Source organism: Dromaius novaehollandiae, chromosome Z, assembly GCF_036370855.1.
Source record: "Dromaius novaehollandiae isolate bDroNov1 chromosome Z, bDroNov1.hap1, whole genome shotgun sequence".
Taxonomy (NCBI): domain Eukaryota; kingdom Metazoa; phylum Chordata; class Aves; order Casuariiformes; family Dromaiidae; genus Dromaius; species Dromaius novaehollandiae.
Window position 1 is genome coordinate 20,770,062 of NC_088132.1, and position 16,098 is coordinate 20,786,159.

The 16,098-nt window shown below is 37.8% G+C and overlaps 1 protein-coding gene across 5 annotated transcripts in view; it reads right to left on the bottom strand.

Annotated features, from left to right (window-relative positions):
* ZDHHC21 (zinc finger DHHC-type palmitoyltransferase 21) overlaps window positions 1–15,744 on the bottom strand; it is a 42,370-nt gene extending 26,626 nt beyond the window's left edge. For 4 of the 5 annotated variants that reach the window (XR_010386316.1, XM_064502707.1, XM_064502709.1 and 1 more), the window contains exons 1-5: window positions 15,562–15,744; window positions 13,664–13,862; window positions 11,203–11,301; window positions 8,232–8,343; window positions 6,400–6,538 (exon numbers count right to left, since the gene is read on the bottom strand). Coding sequence is in view for 4 of the 5 variants with exons in the window: in XM_064502707.1 (XP_064358777.1) it covers window positions 6,400–6,538; window positions 8,232–8,343; window positions 11,203–11,301; window positions 13,664–13,817 (504 nt within the window). In the remaining variant the exon portion in view is untranslated. The remainder of the gene's footprint in view (window positions 1–6,399; window positions 6,539–8,231; window positions 8,344–11,202; window positions 11,302–13,663; window positions 13,863–15,561) is intronic. The other variant, XM_064502708.1, reaches the window with a different exon arrangement.
* Window positions 15,745–16,098: the final 354 nt, after the last annotated feature.

Here is a 16,098-nt window from a genome sequence, read left to right on the forward strand (position 1 = left end):
TCCAAACACCAACAGAGATTCACCCATCTCTGTGCAGAGTGAGTACTGAGATTGTCTGACACCCTCCACCCCCCAAAAAATCACACTGTATGTGCTCAAAAGAAGAACTAAACAGATTAAGCTGCAAAGCACATCTTAGCTAACATCAGCAACACAAGAACTGTCTCTCATGGCACAGCAGGGTTTTGTCCCATAGCACTTTTTCTCCACTGGGCCAGGCTGTGACTTCGGTTTAGGCCATCACTTTGTGCAGAGGTTTAATAATGAGACCAGCACTTCAGGTAGCCTCCTTTCTCCTTACTTTTTGCAAGCACCACAACCTAACTGCCCCCTCTCATCTTCAGAGTTCATGTGGGTTATTGCCATTTTTTTTTTCTACATACAGTACTCTGCTCAAGCGTGCCTGCTTCCGCCTGGTGCCTGTTGCAAACTTTTTAGCTCCTCTTTTGGGGGGGGGGGGGGGGGGGCACCCTTTCGGACTACTTCTAGCCTTCCAGTCAAACCACAAGGATTCTTGGCCTCTTACAAAAGAGATGAAGAGCAGAAAATGTATAGCAGATGTACAACAGAAACTTAACACAAAATGAGACTGACAGTGTACATATGGAGGTTTATGTTGAGGGCTGCATTACAAACCAAGAGGTCTAGCACCTTTACCTTCATAGTTAGTACCAAAATATTCCACAGAAAGCTAATCTTTGTGACAAAGATTCAAACAAGACTTCCTCAGCCCCAGGGCAGAACATACACTGCTTTTTTATCTGAAAGCATCAACTGTCACAGATGCTCCCTATAATCAGTGTTAATGGTGATTAAGAAAAATAGGTATTACAGATTTACGTTAACACAGAGGATGGGTTGAAAGGCTCCAGCTCAAGGTCATAACCAAATCCTTTCCCTTACTGATTAATGGAAGTCATAAGCATTTTGAAAACATATGACCACCACTTCCAAATGCAAGTTTCTTTTTACCCGGCTAATACAGGCACAAAAACTTTTAATGGGTCTCTGCCATTAGGAGCACTGGGTTATTTTCAAAGCTTTGTATGTGCAGCCTTGGTTACTTTCCACTACTCCAGCATCTAAGAACAGCATGTTCTGTAGAGAAAGCAGAGCTTTCTGCAGGGACAACACAGGGCCACAGTATCGGTTCCAGAAGAGAAAAGGTACAGAACAGCCTTCGTAACATTTCATTTTTAATGTAAGATTTATTTCTTCAGTCTTGCTTCTTTACTGAAATATGATATACACAGAAATTAACATACTAACAAAATAAAGTGAGACACTTTATCTTTCTCTTGGGGAGATGGATACAGAAGAAACCTCATGTAACACATGGTAGTCTGCTCGTCTATTCTCAGTTGCAGATGTCTGCCTCAGGCTGATGATGAAGTCAGTATATCAACCTGGCTACAATAAAAAAAAGTGTAAAACAGACAACAAAGCCAGGCTATCAGATTGAAAAAAGACACAAGAAAAAAATACAGGCTACAGGGTTAACAAGAGGAAAGAGGAAAGAGGGGAGAATATTCACTCAGCTTAACAAAATAAAAAATGAATTCATAGCTCAAGAGCTGCATTCTGAATAAGTCCTTTTGTAAACACAATTATTATGAGTAAGGATGGATGCTTAAGTTAAGCACTTTTTTGATTCAAACCTACTTCAGGTCTATTAAATCTCTAATTTTTGAAAGTCTGATCCAAGTCTGATTTTGATTAAAGTAAAAATGGGAAGAGTATTTTTAGAAGAGATTCTAAAAATGACGGTCTACACAGAGTTCACTCTACAGTAATAATTCTGAAACAATCACAGACGTAGAAAAGACTTTAACAATAGGCAACATGATCTCGGCATAAAAATGACACTACCAATATATTCAGTTTTAACAAAATACTATCCTTTCATTCCTATCTTCCCCTGTAGATCATGTAATTTACTTTCCCCGTTCCATTCAAGGTTTATACGCTGTCCTTATAATTACATAGTAGGAGAGCAGGGTTAGGTTGCTTTTTTTTTTTGAGCATTGAGGAGGCAATGTTTGTCCTTTTTTATAAACAAATTCTCCTATCCTGTTGGTCACTTCATGACCCTAGGACACTTCACAACCCTAAGCGAAAATTTTGCTTTAGAATCTCTTTATAAAAAAGCTGGTTGGATTTCAGAGGATGACACACTTTTCCAGTTTTTAATTTAATAGTTAATTAAAAAAACTCAATTAACAAATAAATATTACCTTAAAAATTATTCTCACAAAATTTAATGAATTTTTCCCAACACCTGTTATTTGAAACTGAGAAATCTGAGTTCTGGTTAGCAGGTGGATCATGCTACAGTGCTTCCTACCTGATGTTTCCTTCCACCTCTACCAATACAGCTCAGAACACTCTTCAAGAATTAGTTAAGTAATGGTATTTCTGTAATATACAGTGTATAACTGCAGAACCACGAGTGATACTTCTTATTCTGGATGTTTTAATGAAGGTGCAAAACTACGAACATCCCAAACTGAGCTTCTGAAAATCACCCAAGCTAGCTGAGGAACTCATATGCTGTCTTATTTGAATTACATCTTTTCTACTAGTATCTTACATATATGATTTAATTACTAGACCCTATTTCTTTCAGTTCTAGCAGTAATTGTACTCCTCCTGCTGGACAAACAGAAGCAATAACGGCAACACATCATCCTGAAAGTACATCAATTCCAAGAGCCAAAAATACTACAAAGCAGCCTTCTGCTTATAAGGCACAACACTGAAAGATCATACCTCTGCTTAAGATAAATACCTTCCTTCATTAGCTTTAAAGCTATCACCCTTACCTTAGTATACTTAATTAAAAACTGTTCAGGTTTTTCTTACTTAAACTGTTAAAAATAAAAATGCAAGTTTTGATTAGAGGAAAAAATGCTAAAATGCACACAGTGATCATATTTTCACAACATATTAACCAGCATTGTGAGAAAGTGATTCTTTCATAAAAGCATTAAAAACAGTTTTAATTTTGCAGTTTCCGTACTGTGTATTATTTTATATCCAAAGAATAAAAATAAAAAAAGATGAAGGCACACAGCCAAAAAGATCACAAGTATTTTTAATGAGCAGGAAGTAAGCGAATTCCAGATGGCCATTTAGAAAAAATTATCCAGTATTTGAGTCTGTGGTACATACTAGCTCCTATCAATTAAAGAAAGAAAAAAAAAAGAAAAAAAAAGCTCTTGGTTAAAGCCAGAAACGTCTACAAGGGATGGCACTCCTGTGAAAGGCAGAATGTACTGGGCTATCTGGAACACCATGGTACTTCAGGCTTAATTTGCATTGGGAGATTAAAACAATCTTGTAGGATGCTTGCCTAAATACCTAACCAATGGTGACCCCATTTTATCACTTCTCTTGCTCATGTGACGTCAGAAGAACATAATTCTGACAAATGATTGTGTGGCATACAGTTATGTGACATTAAATCTTCAGCAACACTATCAAAAACCAGCTAAACTGAACTCTGACATCCTCTTCCAGGCAGAAATGCTGACTAGACTCCTAGACAAACCATTCTTAATTTCCTGTACTTCAACTAGGACATCCCATCCTGCAGCTGAAAAACTGAGAAAGCCAAATACTGTTAAGTGTCTAGACTTAATAAAGCAGTGCAACCAGGAATAGATTAGACCTGCTGTATCTACCAAGTTTATACACAGTGTAAACAGCTTTATCGTTCTGGAGCACAGACATACTATAACACAGATCTAGCTTTTCAAAAGAGTGTCATTTGAAGTGTCCATATATACAAATTGATCATCATGCCAAAAACAACCCCCTGCACTGAACTATGTTTTTTCATGACTCTCTGCAGATTTAGACATCCAAACACAGGAATCAAATGCACTACTCAGGCAAATGCCCTAAACCGGATTACAACAATTACTGACTGTTCTGTATCCTAACTTGCCACATCTCCTTAAGGGTACATATTAAAAATAGGCCTCTCTCCAAAAGGCTTGAAATTAACCCAGTTGAACAAGATCAAAGTTGTATACATATTCAATTTCAGAACCATTTATTATGACCATCAAGAAGTCCTAATCTGACCAAAGTAAACATTATTTCCCATTTCTCCTCTTGCCTACCATCTCCAAACAAAGAATTTGATGCCTTCCCATCCTCCTTTAAAAAAGTAAGGCCAACAGTCAGAAGTTGGGTTCATTGTCCAAACACAATGTAATTACTTACAGCAAACTGCAGCGTTCAAGAGGCTTTCACAAGTTAAAAGGAAACATTCTCAACCATTAAACTACATTATTAGACAAGCTCTGCCTATGCTGTGCAAAGAATTTATCTTAGGAAAGTAACACTCCTTTGGGAAGCACTGCAATGCCCAACACAATACTCAGTTCTAATACTAAAACATACAGAGTTCCTTGCACTTAAAACCTGAAAATTCTTTACACAGGAAGCCTGCAGAACATAGATAGTGTATGATTATACCTCTACAACGCAGCAGGCTAATCTACTTTAAAAATTACAAGCACTGGAAGAACTAATGAAACTAAAACCCAAAGACATTTACATTTCATCATCTTCAAAGATGTCGACTTTTCAAAAGTCAAAGCATAACATATCCACAATAATTTTACTCAGATAACTGTCTTCATCACTACTATAGAAACACTGCAACTGTCATATCTCTTTTAACTTGAACGCAACTATAGCAAATAAAAACAGTCCCCTCACATCTCACAATGCTTGTAAGAAGGTGAGTATAAAAAGCTCATTTCTAGGCAACAAACTGGAGATGTACTGATTAATGTGGGCACTTCACTTTCAGAGACATATATTACAGATTTGTCTCAGTTTATAAGGCAGTGGCTAAAGACAATCAAAGTACACAAAACCTCTTCTGTTTTCAATCCTTCTAGAGTCCTTTAAAATCTTTAAATGAAAATATTCATATAAATGAAAAAGTTAAAATGGAAAAATCACCTCAGAATCAAAAAGTTATTTTCAGAAAGATTTGCAAAAATCCACAATTTTGGTAGATTCCAAATAATAAAAATTTGACATTATCAACTTCAATTTCAGACTTTTTGTTAATTTTGGATGCTGCAAGGAGTACAATCCTCCTATACTTTTCAGCTCTCATTTGACTCATCATCTTCACATATGCTTCCCTGGGGACTTCACACCCAGTGCAGACTGATATGGGAGCAAATAAGAAGCTTAAAAGGGTAAGTCCAATTCTTTTTCAGAAGTAGAAAATTTTCAGAAAGTTTAATAATCTTATTTTATACCATTTAGGATACAAAATAAGATAATAAACTTTTACATTGTTCAACAGAATGGGAAAAATAGGACTTACCTTACCTATAACTGAGTGCCAGTTTCCAGCACTCTTGAAAGATGGGTGTGAAGTCACCAGAAGAGAATATGCTGGTGTGTCACATCAAAGTGGAGTAAAAAGTTTGCAGCACTTCAGGACTTGGGGGAAAAAAAACAAAATAAAACTAAATTTAGTACACATTACCAATCTTTTGAATGGTTCTGGTCTCTTCTTCACGTGGGGCACCTGGAACATAATCTTAAATCTAATTTAGAATCCGCTTTCTAGGGTTTTCTGTTCAGTATGCTTGTACTCTTCACAGCCCAAGACAAATACAAAGTTTTTTTCAGATTTTGGGTAGAGACTTTTACTTTTCTTTCTGAGCAAGATCTTATAATATCTTTTCAAAACAGTATCGGCTTTCCTGTTTCAAGACTGTCAAACATTCAGCAACTTTCAAGCAAAACTCTTGAATATTCTGAACATTACTGATAATACAGATAAACAAGCACTGGCTACAGAGACCTTATGACTTCAACTTCATAACCGAAGAACACCAACTCTAACAAGACAATTTTCACTCTCCTCTTATCTACATTTCTTATAATCTTTTCAAAGCAACACACAATATTGCTTCAAAAGCAATGTACATTTTTCTCCTTTCAGAATTATTATGTTTTCTCTCACTTCTCTGGTGATATCAGCATTATCCAATAGAGATTCAGGATAGAAAAATACACTCTGCATAAATTTACTTTGGAGAAAGCCAAAAGGAATATTAATACAACTGAAGCAGTTACGGTGTTTCTTCCCACTATTCACCAGTCACTTCTAAAGGAACCTCACTGGTTTTATCCTCCTTTCCTAAATTTCTAAGAAAATTAATGTTGTCTTTTTAACATAAAGATGGTACTCAGTTCAGAATGGCACTCTGTTACTTACCACAAATCTATGTGCTCACTTGAAAATACACATCTGTGTGAACAGGTGACATGGCAGTAACGTTTAGTAGCTAGATATCAAAATAAATTATATTGTAGTATTAGCTATTTATTCCCTTTGTAGAGAAATCAGATTCTTACCCAGTTATCTTTTTTCAGTGGCAAGAAGTAGTAGTAATGGCAGAAATCAAGTATCAACGTATAGGAACTAAGAATCTGAGTGTAGAAACATAATTGTAAAAACAGCCAATGATTGTCTTCACCAACACAATTATTAATCCTGCGGAGAAACAAGGTATATGTAAAGACAGTAATATCAAGGCTTTTTAACACTGTAGCTACAATGTAAAGAGACAACTGAAGATTACTACCACTTATGTATAAGAGAAGTTATGATAATTCACAGGCAATATGCAAGAGCTACTCCATTCCTAATAAAAGTGATGGTCTCTATGTCAAAGATGGTAGTTATTGTGAAGAAAGGTTTGCCTACACTATCATTTAAAATGTAGGCTAAATTATTGAAGTGAATATTTAGAACAGGAGACAGTTCTCCCTATGTTCATGTAATGAAGACACACTTTGTGTGGTATGTTACAATTTCAAGTAATACCAGAGTAACAAGATTATAAAAAAGAACTTTGCAAAATTTCACACTATTGTATATTAATTTATTGCCACTCAATAGCTTTCACCCATGGTGAACTGTGTAGGACGCAGAAATTCGAAAAGCAAATGAACAGTTTGAAATAAATATAATCACATAGTACCCCAATAAAATATATGCATGACTTTGGAAGGAATGCAAGACACTGGAAGACATAAAATAGGCACCTCTGTTAAGAAAGTTCTTTTTCAGGCAGGAACACAAAGGTGTAAAAGAATGGCAAGGATTCTGTAAATACTAACTACGAGATTCAAAACCTTTGAAAACTAGGTCTAGACTGCTTCACAAAACTTACACTGATATAACCAGGCTGGTCAAGGGTGCAACTTCATACAAGCACAATAACTCTAGTACAAGCTCTGGCACAGACATTAATACCAAGCTAAGCTATAATGACAAAAGCATTATATTGGCACTATTTTCTAAACTGGAGATAGACAGAAAGGCTAATCTGAAAAATGTCTAAATCAACGTAGGAGGATCCTGACCTCAGTTCTGTCCTCTGCAGCTCATCGTTGCTGTCTTGCTGGAAATGACCCCTCAGATCACTGGCAGAAACGTTCATCTTCATTTTAAGCAACAACCAATCAGCTTGACTTAGTTTAAATAGACAGCTTGACTTAGTTCATTTTGATTGAAACTAGTTAGGAAACACTCACATGACCAATTGCACTAGGAAATCAGAAATACAATAACAAGTGGGGTACAGTGTGAGGCAGTAACATTTTCTACCCAGCACAGCCATCCATGTATCTTTCAGTAAACTAAAAATCAAAACTATCTAAAAAACAGAACTTTTTTGGTCATTATAAAAAAGATGTCCAGTATTTTATTTCAACCCAATAAACATAAATTCTATGTTCTACTACGTCTGATGTCTACATTTACTTCTATGTCTAATATTCTATGTTTTACTTCCTACAACGGATAATTTTTTCAGCATGAGAATTTAAACTGCAACAAAAAAGTTACAAATGAATTATGCTGATGGCAGCTCTAGGAATACAAGGTGCAATTCTTTAATCAAAATATGTGAATGCTCCAAATCAACCTGAGATCAGCATATAACAATTTGACAATAATTAAAAGAAACACAGCAACAGTTCTTACTGTCAGCTGCACTTGTAGGCATAAGGATGTCCCAAAGCTGTTCTTACCCTGCTCTAAATGCCTAAACAATTAAGCACAATTGGAAAAGAAAAATGAAAAATGAGCAATAATAAAGATCATGAACTTTGAAATGAATAAGAAAGACCTGACTCACTAAAACAAGAGCATATTGTTAGAACAAATGGCATGGTCTTACCATGGGCAGTGGTGATCCATCCTCCTAACACAATGTCCACAACGGCTACAATGGTGGGAGCGCTTTGGTCTCATCATGTTGCATTTGTTACATAATTCCCAAAATTCTCGTTCTAGAGAAAAAGGTTAGAGACAGATTAGACAGATTTTAACACAATACAGTAAGCTCATAATAAATGCATATGCAAGTAATTCCAAGTGAAAAAAATTCTTACTATAACCAACGCATAGGGTCACAACTAAGCAGGTTGTAAGAAACTTCTTTTCCCATTGCCACCTTAATTAAACCAGAAGATACTACTTTACCATATATTTTACTATTCTGTGCCAATTTCCTTTTCCAAAATTCTCTCTTTTCACATATTTCTTGAGAGTTATTATTACAGCACAAAAGCTGTCACTCAAACACGGTATAAACAAGGAAAAGTGTAATTTTTCATTCTAAAGCTCCTTAGCTCTATTTTTTTGTTATACATTTATTGCGAAAAAACATACCTGCTAGGTAAAATCATAGTACTATCTCCCTACCATTCCAAACTCTTCTGAGGAAAGACTGCTACACATACTTGTCAAAACAAGCTAACTAAAATTAAACACACAATGAACACTTCTGAACTATCTTCCACCTCAAAGCATTTTAAGATATGCATCTCAAAACACACAGTTTTATACATAGGGCAACCAAAGAACACACAGATACAAGACAGGTCTGTAATTAAAATTATACACTAGTTTTGAATGCCCAGTGTGAGATTCTTTAAGGTGATCTCCAGAGATACTGAATAGGAATACTCACAAGTACCACAGCTGAAACTAACAAGAGCTACTATCGTTCAGTTTATACATTATTTATCTCAAAGTGGCTCCCCTGAAATAGAGGAAACTTTTGAAGGTGAGAACTCTAATGACATGTTCAGAAAGTACTTCATCCTTACAGAGCTATAAAAAAAAAATCACAACAACACTGTAATACTTTAACTCACAAAAATACATATTTTCTTTCTTTTAAAGGAAACAGGTGCATGCCTAAGAATATTAAAAAATGCTTTGACTGATTGTTTCCATTTAAACAGCACTTTTTTTTTAAATGTAGAGAAATTTATTAAATTCCAAGGAGAAAAGTAAAATTAAGCTCGGTTTTTCAGTAGAGCATTCTGAAATCTTGTATGGTAAAACAATTCTCACTGTGTAAAGAAAAGAGAGTTAAATTTAGCATTTCTGGGCCACCTGCTGGCTGCTCTCATCTGACACTAGAAGTAAAGAAACCCAGTAACTGAGATCATTGAACTAGTGATGATGCCAGATGGAAACTGATTTACAATCTGTTCCCATGAATCTAATGTCACAAAGGTGTCACTCCGTAATAGGGTAGCTACCAGGAGAGTTCAGAAGCACCCCAACCTCATTATCGAATATGATTAAGACCATGCAAAAACATGTCTTGCTACCAACCTACAGAACACCACAGAACTGAAGTGCTACTTTAAAAAGGACAAAACCCCTTACATAGTACAAATCAAACCATAATATCATTATCATAATAAAGCCTAAGTGTTCTGTTCTCAGAACTGTCTACAAAGATGTCATGAAATAAGTGAAGCATGAATATCAAAGTTTGAAGAGCTATTCAAAGGTATCCCCTAAAAGAGCAAGAATCCTTTGTGCATGAACGTAAATGGTTTGTATTAATCCTGGTATTTTGCAGGGAAATGAACAAGAAATTCAGTCATGAACCTGTCTGTAACTTAATAAAGTATGTTCATTCACTGTATCAGATTGCAGATTCCATGTTGGTATTCCTGCAGCAGCAGCTTTGATTGAGGAACCCAAGCCTAAGCCACTTTTCCTTTTATTTAGTAGAAGGCTCAGTTATCAGAAGCAGAACACTGACATGAGACTTTCTAAGATCAACTTCACATCTGAATCTCAGGGAGATACACCTCTTCCTGCTCTATAGTTTAAGGGTGTCATAACATCAGGGATGAGGCCAAAGAGGTAGTGTTTCTAAACAGATGCATCCTAGACTCTCACTGCGCTTAAAGAGAGCAATGTTACTCCTGGCCTCCATCACGTTGTAGGAGGAGAGTGAAACATTCACCACTCCCTACACTTGATACATCTTCTACAGTCAAAGAGTATTTTCTGTTTATGTGACAAAGCTCATGCAGTTTAACAGCCCTACTACATGGCAGTTTAGAATGTAAAAGCTCTATCCATTAGAAAAATACCTTAATATCATAAAACAAGTAGTTCATTCAAATATTGGCTTTCTCCATGGACAATTAAGAATGTTCTAAATTTTCTCCTATTTCAGATGCCTTGCATATCATGTAGGAATTGTGGGGTAAACCAGTGCCACCTTTATTTGGTTAACACACCATACAAAAATAATTCACTGAAGTGAAATGTGTCCCTCACAGGCAGGTAAAATCCAACATAACAGTATCCTACACTACTGCTTTTAATATCTCATAAACATACTTAGAAAAAAGCTATAAATTATAATCACTAAGTATCTCTAAACATTTTTTTAGCAAATATAAGCAAGTCAGAAGTATACGCAACGTGTCTGAAAGTCTATAACCCAAAACAATTCTTTCCAGCAAAAACCACCTAGCAGAATATCCTGCATAACAAAAATGCTGATAAAATATTAGTCTTTAAAAAGAAGTTTTGGGTCTATACAAGTAAAAATGCTAGCAATTTGTGAGTTAGAAACAGTAAATTAAAATGACCTTTTTCATGTCATTAACACCACATAGGTTTCAGCATAGACTGCTCCTAGTTTCAACTAAATCTCGTAAGATGAGACTGAATCCCAGTTGTTGAGGGCATAAAAGTGGTTTTTATTCAAAAATTCAAAAGCACCTAAACTTCATTGTTATTGTTATTTATAATCTAGGACTTACTAAAATTAAGTTAAGAAAACAACTGCAGCAGCCTATCCTGTATTATTTAAAAATATCTTATACCTGTAAGTGGTATCTTTGGGTTTTCAGGTAGTTTTCCTGGATCAGCTATTGAGGCTCTTAGTAACGAAGTTATACAAAACAACGAGCAAAAGTAATAACCTGAAAAATTACATAACAGTGGTTACACTTTGGCAGAAAAAAAGCAGGAGTAATAATACATCACACTTAAGTTACTTCAAGCAAGTAAAAATTGCAAAAGAGAAGTGTAAAAAATGAAGATAAAATAACATACCAAAAATTTCATCTGATTATAGTCAATAGTATTTCGGATTTGCTAACAAATGTACTTACTAACATAAATAATAAACCCTCTCTACGAAGCAAATGTTAAGCAAAGTGTTAAAAGAATAATCACTTAAGTGTTTAACACTCAAAAAAGTTTTCTACAACTCTATTTTATTACCTTTGTGGGGACAGATTATAACAGTCTTTAATCATACAAAGTGTAGATAACTGCTTTTTCAAGACCCCTACCTACTTTAATAGATGTTAAAGTGATGGTCCATACAAGTAGTTTCTTTAGTTTTTAAACGAACTGAAAGAAAAAAATTTCCATCACAACACATTGTATCGCTATCTACATCATTCATCAACTCTTACATTCATTGGATAAACCTCCGTCAACTGGTCTTACAGAGTAACTTATGACGTTCCAAAGTTTTGGAACAGCTGTAAACCTAACTTTTTAACCAGCATAACTTCACAGATCCATCAGCCTCAAATTGGCTCTGTGCCACCCACCAAACTTCACAGGACATAGTTTGAAAACTGCAAAGGAACGTATTCTTGAAGATGTACTTGGCCCGTTGGTTTCACAAACACAAGAACTGTGATATTGGACCAGCTACCTATATCTCCCTTTAGCCTACTACTTTAGCTCTCAGTGGCTAGTCAATGATACTCAGGAAAATAAACCAAAAAGCTGGCAAGTATAAAGTGATCCTTCAGCTTGCTTTACAGCTATTAGCAACAAGCACATTTCCCTAACTTCCTTCATTAACCCCCAAAGACCTGTCATTATTAGCTTATGATGGGCCTAACCCCTAATCTATCCTCCATGAATGCTGGATGTGTAAGAGCAGTAAAACTTGGGATCCAAAGTTCTATTTCAAACACTGATGTGAGGAACATGTACGTGCCTGCAAGCCTCTGCCTCTTTTTCACAAAACTTTGCAGTAATGGTAGAGATAGCTCAGCCTCACCCTGGCAAAGATTCAAAGTCATATTGAATCTTTCATATCCTATTTATAAAGTTTTGATTTCAAGAAACTCTTAATAACATATCAAAAATGAAACAACTGTAGCATGTAGTAACGCTAGCCCCTGTATTAAAGAAACAACAGTTACATCAAATTTTAGGATGAGTAGTTCAAAATAATCGCCAGCTTTCTTATAACTTTCCAAACCGCCAATATAATGTTCTTCACCTTGCTTTTACACTAATATTGCAAAAACATTAAGGTGTTTCAAAAGAAAAATTAAAATTCTGAGTTGAATAGAGCACATTTTCATGCTTGATTTAACACAGGCTTTTCTTCTCCACTCCAAAACATCCCCACCTATGAAACATCACGAACAAAGCAATTACACAATTAGTTACACAGTTATTATGACATTTATCATGGCAGAACTGGTTATACTAAAAAACAATAAAAACAAACCACCACCTAAAGAGATGCAAATGCTCCTCAAACGACAACATATCAATGTTTAGGAAGATATATATTAACCATACTGTAGAAACAATCCATGGTTGGAACCAGCCATATGTAAGTAATGTTTTCTCATTTTTGGTCTCCAGTAGCAACAAATTTAATTTTCAGAAGTGTCCAGGATATACATCCCACTGAATCCAAAATGTTGATGCTCCAGCACTGAGTTGGAAATTACTCAGTCTTTCCTTTCAGTTCCAGATACAGTTTTCATTCCAAATCACTCTACACCTCATAGCCTCTTTGTGAAAGGACATTCACAATGGTCCATCTTCACAGTAAGTCAGCTCCAACTGTATTTCAAGCATTTTACCCAGCATAATTCTTACCGGCTGACCCATGAAGGGACATAGGATGAAACTAGCAAAACCCAATTTGTCAGTCATCAATGCTACCACCCAATTTCTTATAGGCACTAAGGGTTGCAGGCCTGAAATTCTGTCAACTTTTCCTAACTATAATAGTTCATTAACTATTATTAGCATATGAGTTCCAGCTAAAGGTCTTCCTAGCCTTATTAATTCTTTCTCCCAGGTTCCACACAAGCAAGTTTTACCATAATACCTTTGAAAGGATGAAAGTGTCTCAAATTACCAGAACACAAAAATATAGGATGTATCCCAGTGCTCTTAAAGCCACACACCTTCATCCTCCCCTTTATATTCCTACCTAACATATATTAACTATTGCCTAAAGACATTACGTGTACTGTGAAGAGAAAAAAAAAGATCCAAATTAAACAGACTTACACAAAACTGCCATAGCTGAAATATGTCCCTCTTCATAGTGAGGAAAAAGGATGACTTTGGGAATGAAGATCGTGTTGTACAGCCAGACAAAGATAATGAGGCCCATGCAGCACCAACCCTGAGGGTCAACCACAAAGTGAATTCGTAGACCCATTGAACACAGATGACAATTTGTCACATCCAGGAAGAAAAAATGATTCTAGAGAGATTAAAAAAAAACAAAACTGAAAATGAAACTAGTATCATGCCACCTACACGTTTCCATATACACTCAACAGAAAAAAATGTCAGTTTATGATTTAAGGAACTAAATTAAAACTTGTGTTTCACTTGCACAGTTAGTGCACCAGGAAGAGAACTACCTTATGATATCATTAACTAGCTACACCTCACTAAAAAGTCACATTTATCACCAACATGCAAGTAAAACAAGTGCCTGGGAAACCCAGCAAGTCGTAAGAAACGCGAGCAATTAGTGTCTGCCAGGTGGCAGCAGAAAAGGATACAAACGCTCTCCTCCTACCTGCCTATTGTATTTTCCCAACACATTTTGGAAGACTGATTTTTAAAAGCTGATATGACAAAAGTTTCACAAGCATCCTGGGAATTTACTGTCTTTCCTCATGGCTCAAAAATTTTCCTTCACGCCATTTGTAACAAATCTGTAGAGAATGGGACCACAAATTTCCCTGACATCTTTCACACAGATCAGCAAGAGGAATCTTACGATAGCATGCTTTCCCACTACTTTTCATACTCAGAATATCAAGGTTTCTATTCTGATAGTGTTTAGCATGCTGTGCTTTAGTTTTTATACTGAAGAAACCCCAAGTCCTACATTAAAAACTTCAGAACTTCATAACCTGTTTTTTGGGGTTTTTTTTTTTTTTTGGTTCTTTACCAGGACTAAAAGTTTTAAGCAACATTCATCAGGACCTTGAAGGGAAGGGCTACTATTCTTTCCTGGCAGGATGCCTTTGCCTAAGTATCTTAATATTGCAACAGATCTTATTCCCAAACACACACACACAAACCTTAAACTACTCTCCTACCCAACAGGCAGTCCAGTAAACATTAGTTTCCCTGCTTTCTCTGCTTCTGGAAAGATGTGAATTTCAGATGGATTTCCTCCCATTCCTACAATCTTTTTTTTTGCATTGAAATTTCATCTTGTTTATCAGTCAGACACCATCTCTATGTGAAAAGGTCTTGTTTACTTGCTTGTTTCATGCCACTTGCTGGCATTAACAATTCCCCTGCTTAACAGTATCGACAAGTTCCATTCATTCCTTGTTTTCCTCTTTTTCCAGATCATTAATCAAAATCAGACCCACACAAACTGCAATTTTCCCACCCTTCTTCTATGCGCTGTTTATCCCAACCGCTTGTTCACTGTCTTCCAGCCTAGCAGTATTCCTATTCAAGTACAGCAGAACATTAAGAGCTAGTTTTTATTTTAAAATGCATCAAATAATGCATAAAAATACATAGAAATGCATTGTAAACTCATGCGGCATTCTGAACACAGTCACTGTGCCCTCAACATCTTTTGCAAATTTATGGCAATCACAAAGAAGATTCAGCACTGCATTTACTCGTCTCTCGCACCAATCAGCAAGGCCTCGTGAAGTCGACCACGAGCCCGCCTCCCCCAGCGCTTTATGCGGAAAATCGCGTTTCCCACGCTAAACGTAACGCGGCTGAAACAGAAGCCCCAGAGCGGCGGCAGCCCCAGAGCGGCGGCAGCCCACCGCAGCCCGGAGCTCCGCGCCGGCGGCACAGCGCCCCGCGGCCCCCGAGCGCAGCCGCCGGCCGCCCCCACCTGGCCCCGCCGCTCGGGGGGCCGCGCAGCCCCCGCCCCCGCAGCGCCCCCCGCCGGGGCGCGAGGCGGAACCAACCGTTGGCGAGACCCCGAGGAGAAGGGCGGGGCCGCGGTCACGCGCCCCCCTCTCCCCCGCTCTCCATAGCAACCGCGGGGACCAACTACCTCCGCCGCTCCCGCGCGCGCGCCCACGCCGCCGCGAGCCCGGCACGCTGCCCGCCGCGGCCGCGCATGCGCGCTGAAGGCACGCCGGACCGGCGGGGGCGGGAGGGGGCGGGGCCGCGCGGAAAGGGAAGGGCGGGTGCGGGGTCAGGCTGCGCTGTCCCTCCCCGTCGCCGCCGGCTGTTAACGCCGTCGGCCGTTAGTGCCGTTCGTCGCCCTGCGGCGTATCGCGACGCCGCCGGGGCAGGGCCGCGGAGCCCGCTTGGGAAAGGGAGTTTTCATCTTGTAACGTGGACGTTATCCGCGCGGGGTGGGTTTAGCTTTTCCGCACCTTCCCTTCCCTCTTGGCGCAGGAAGAGGTCGTGGTGCAGTAACCTTCTCTCCCTAGCTACAGGCCTGAAAACAGTGTCACCCCTGCGTTCTGGGTTCCTTATTGCAGCAGTTCTTGGGT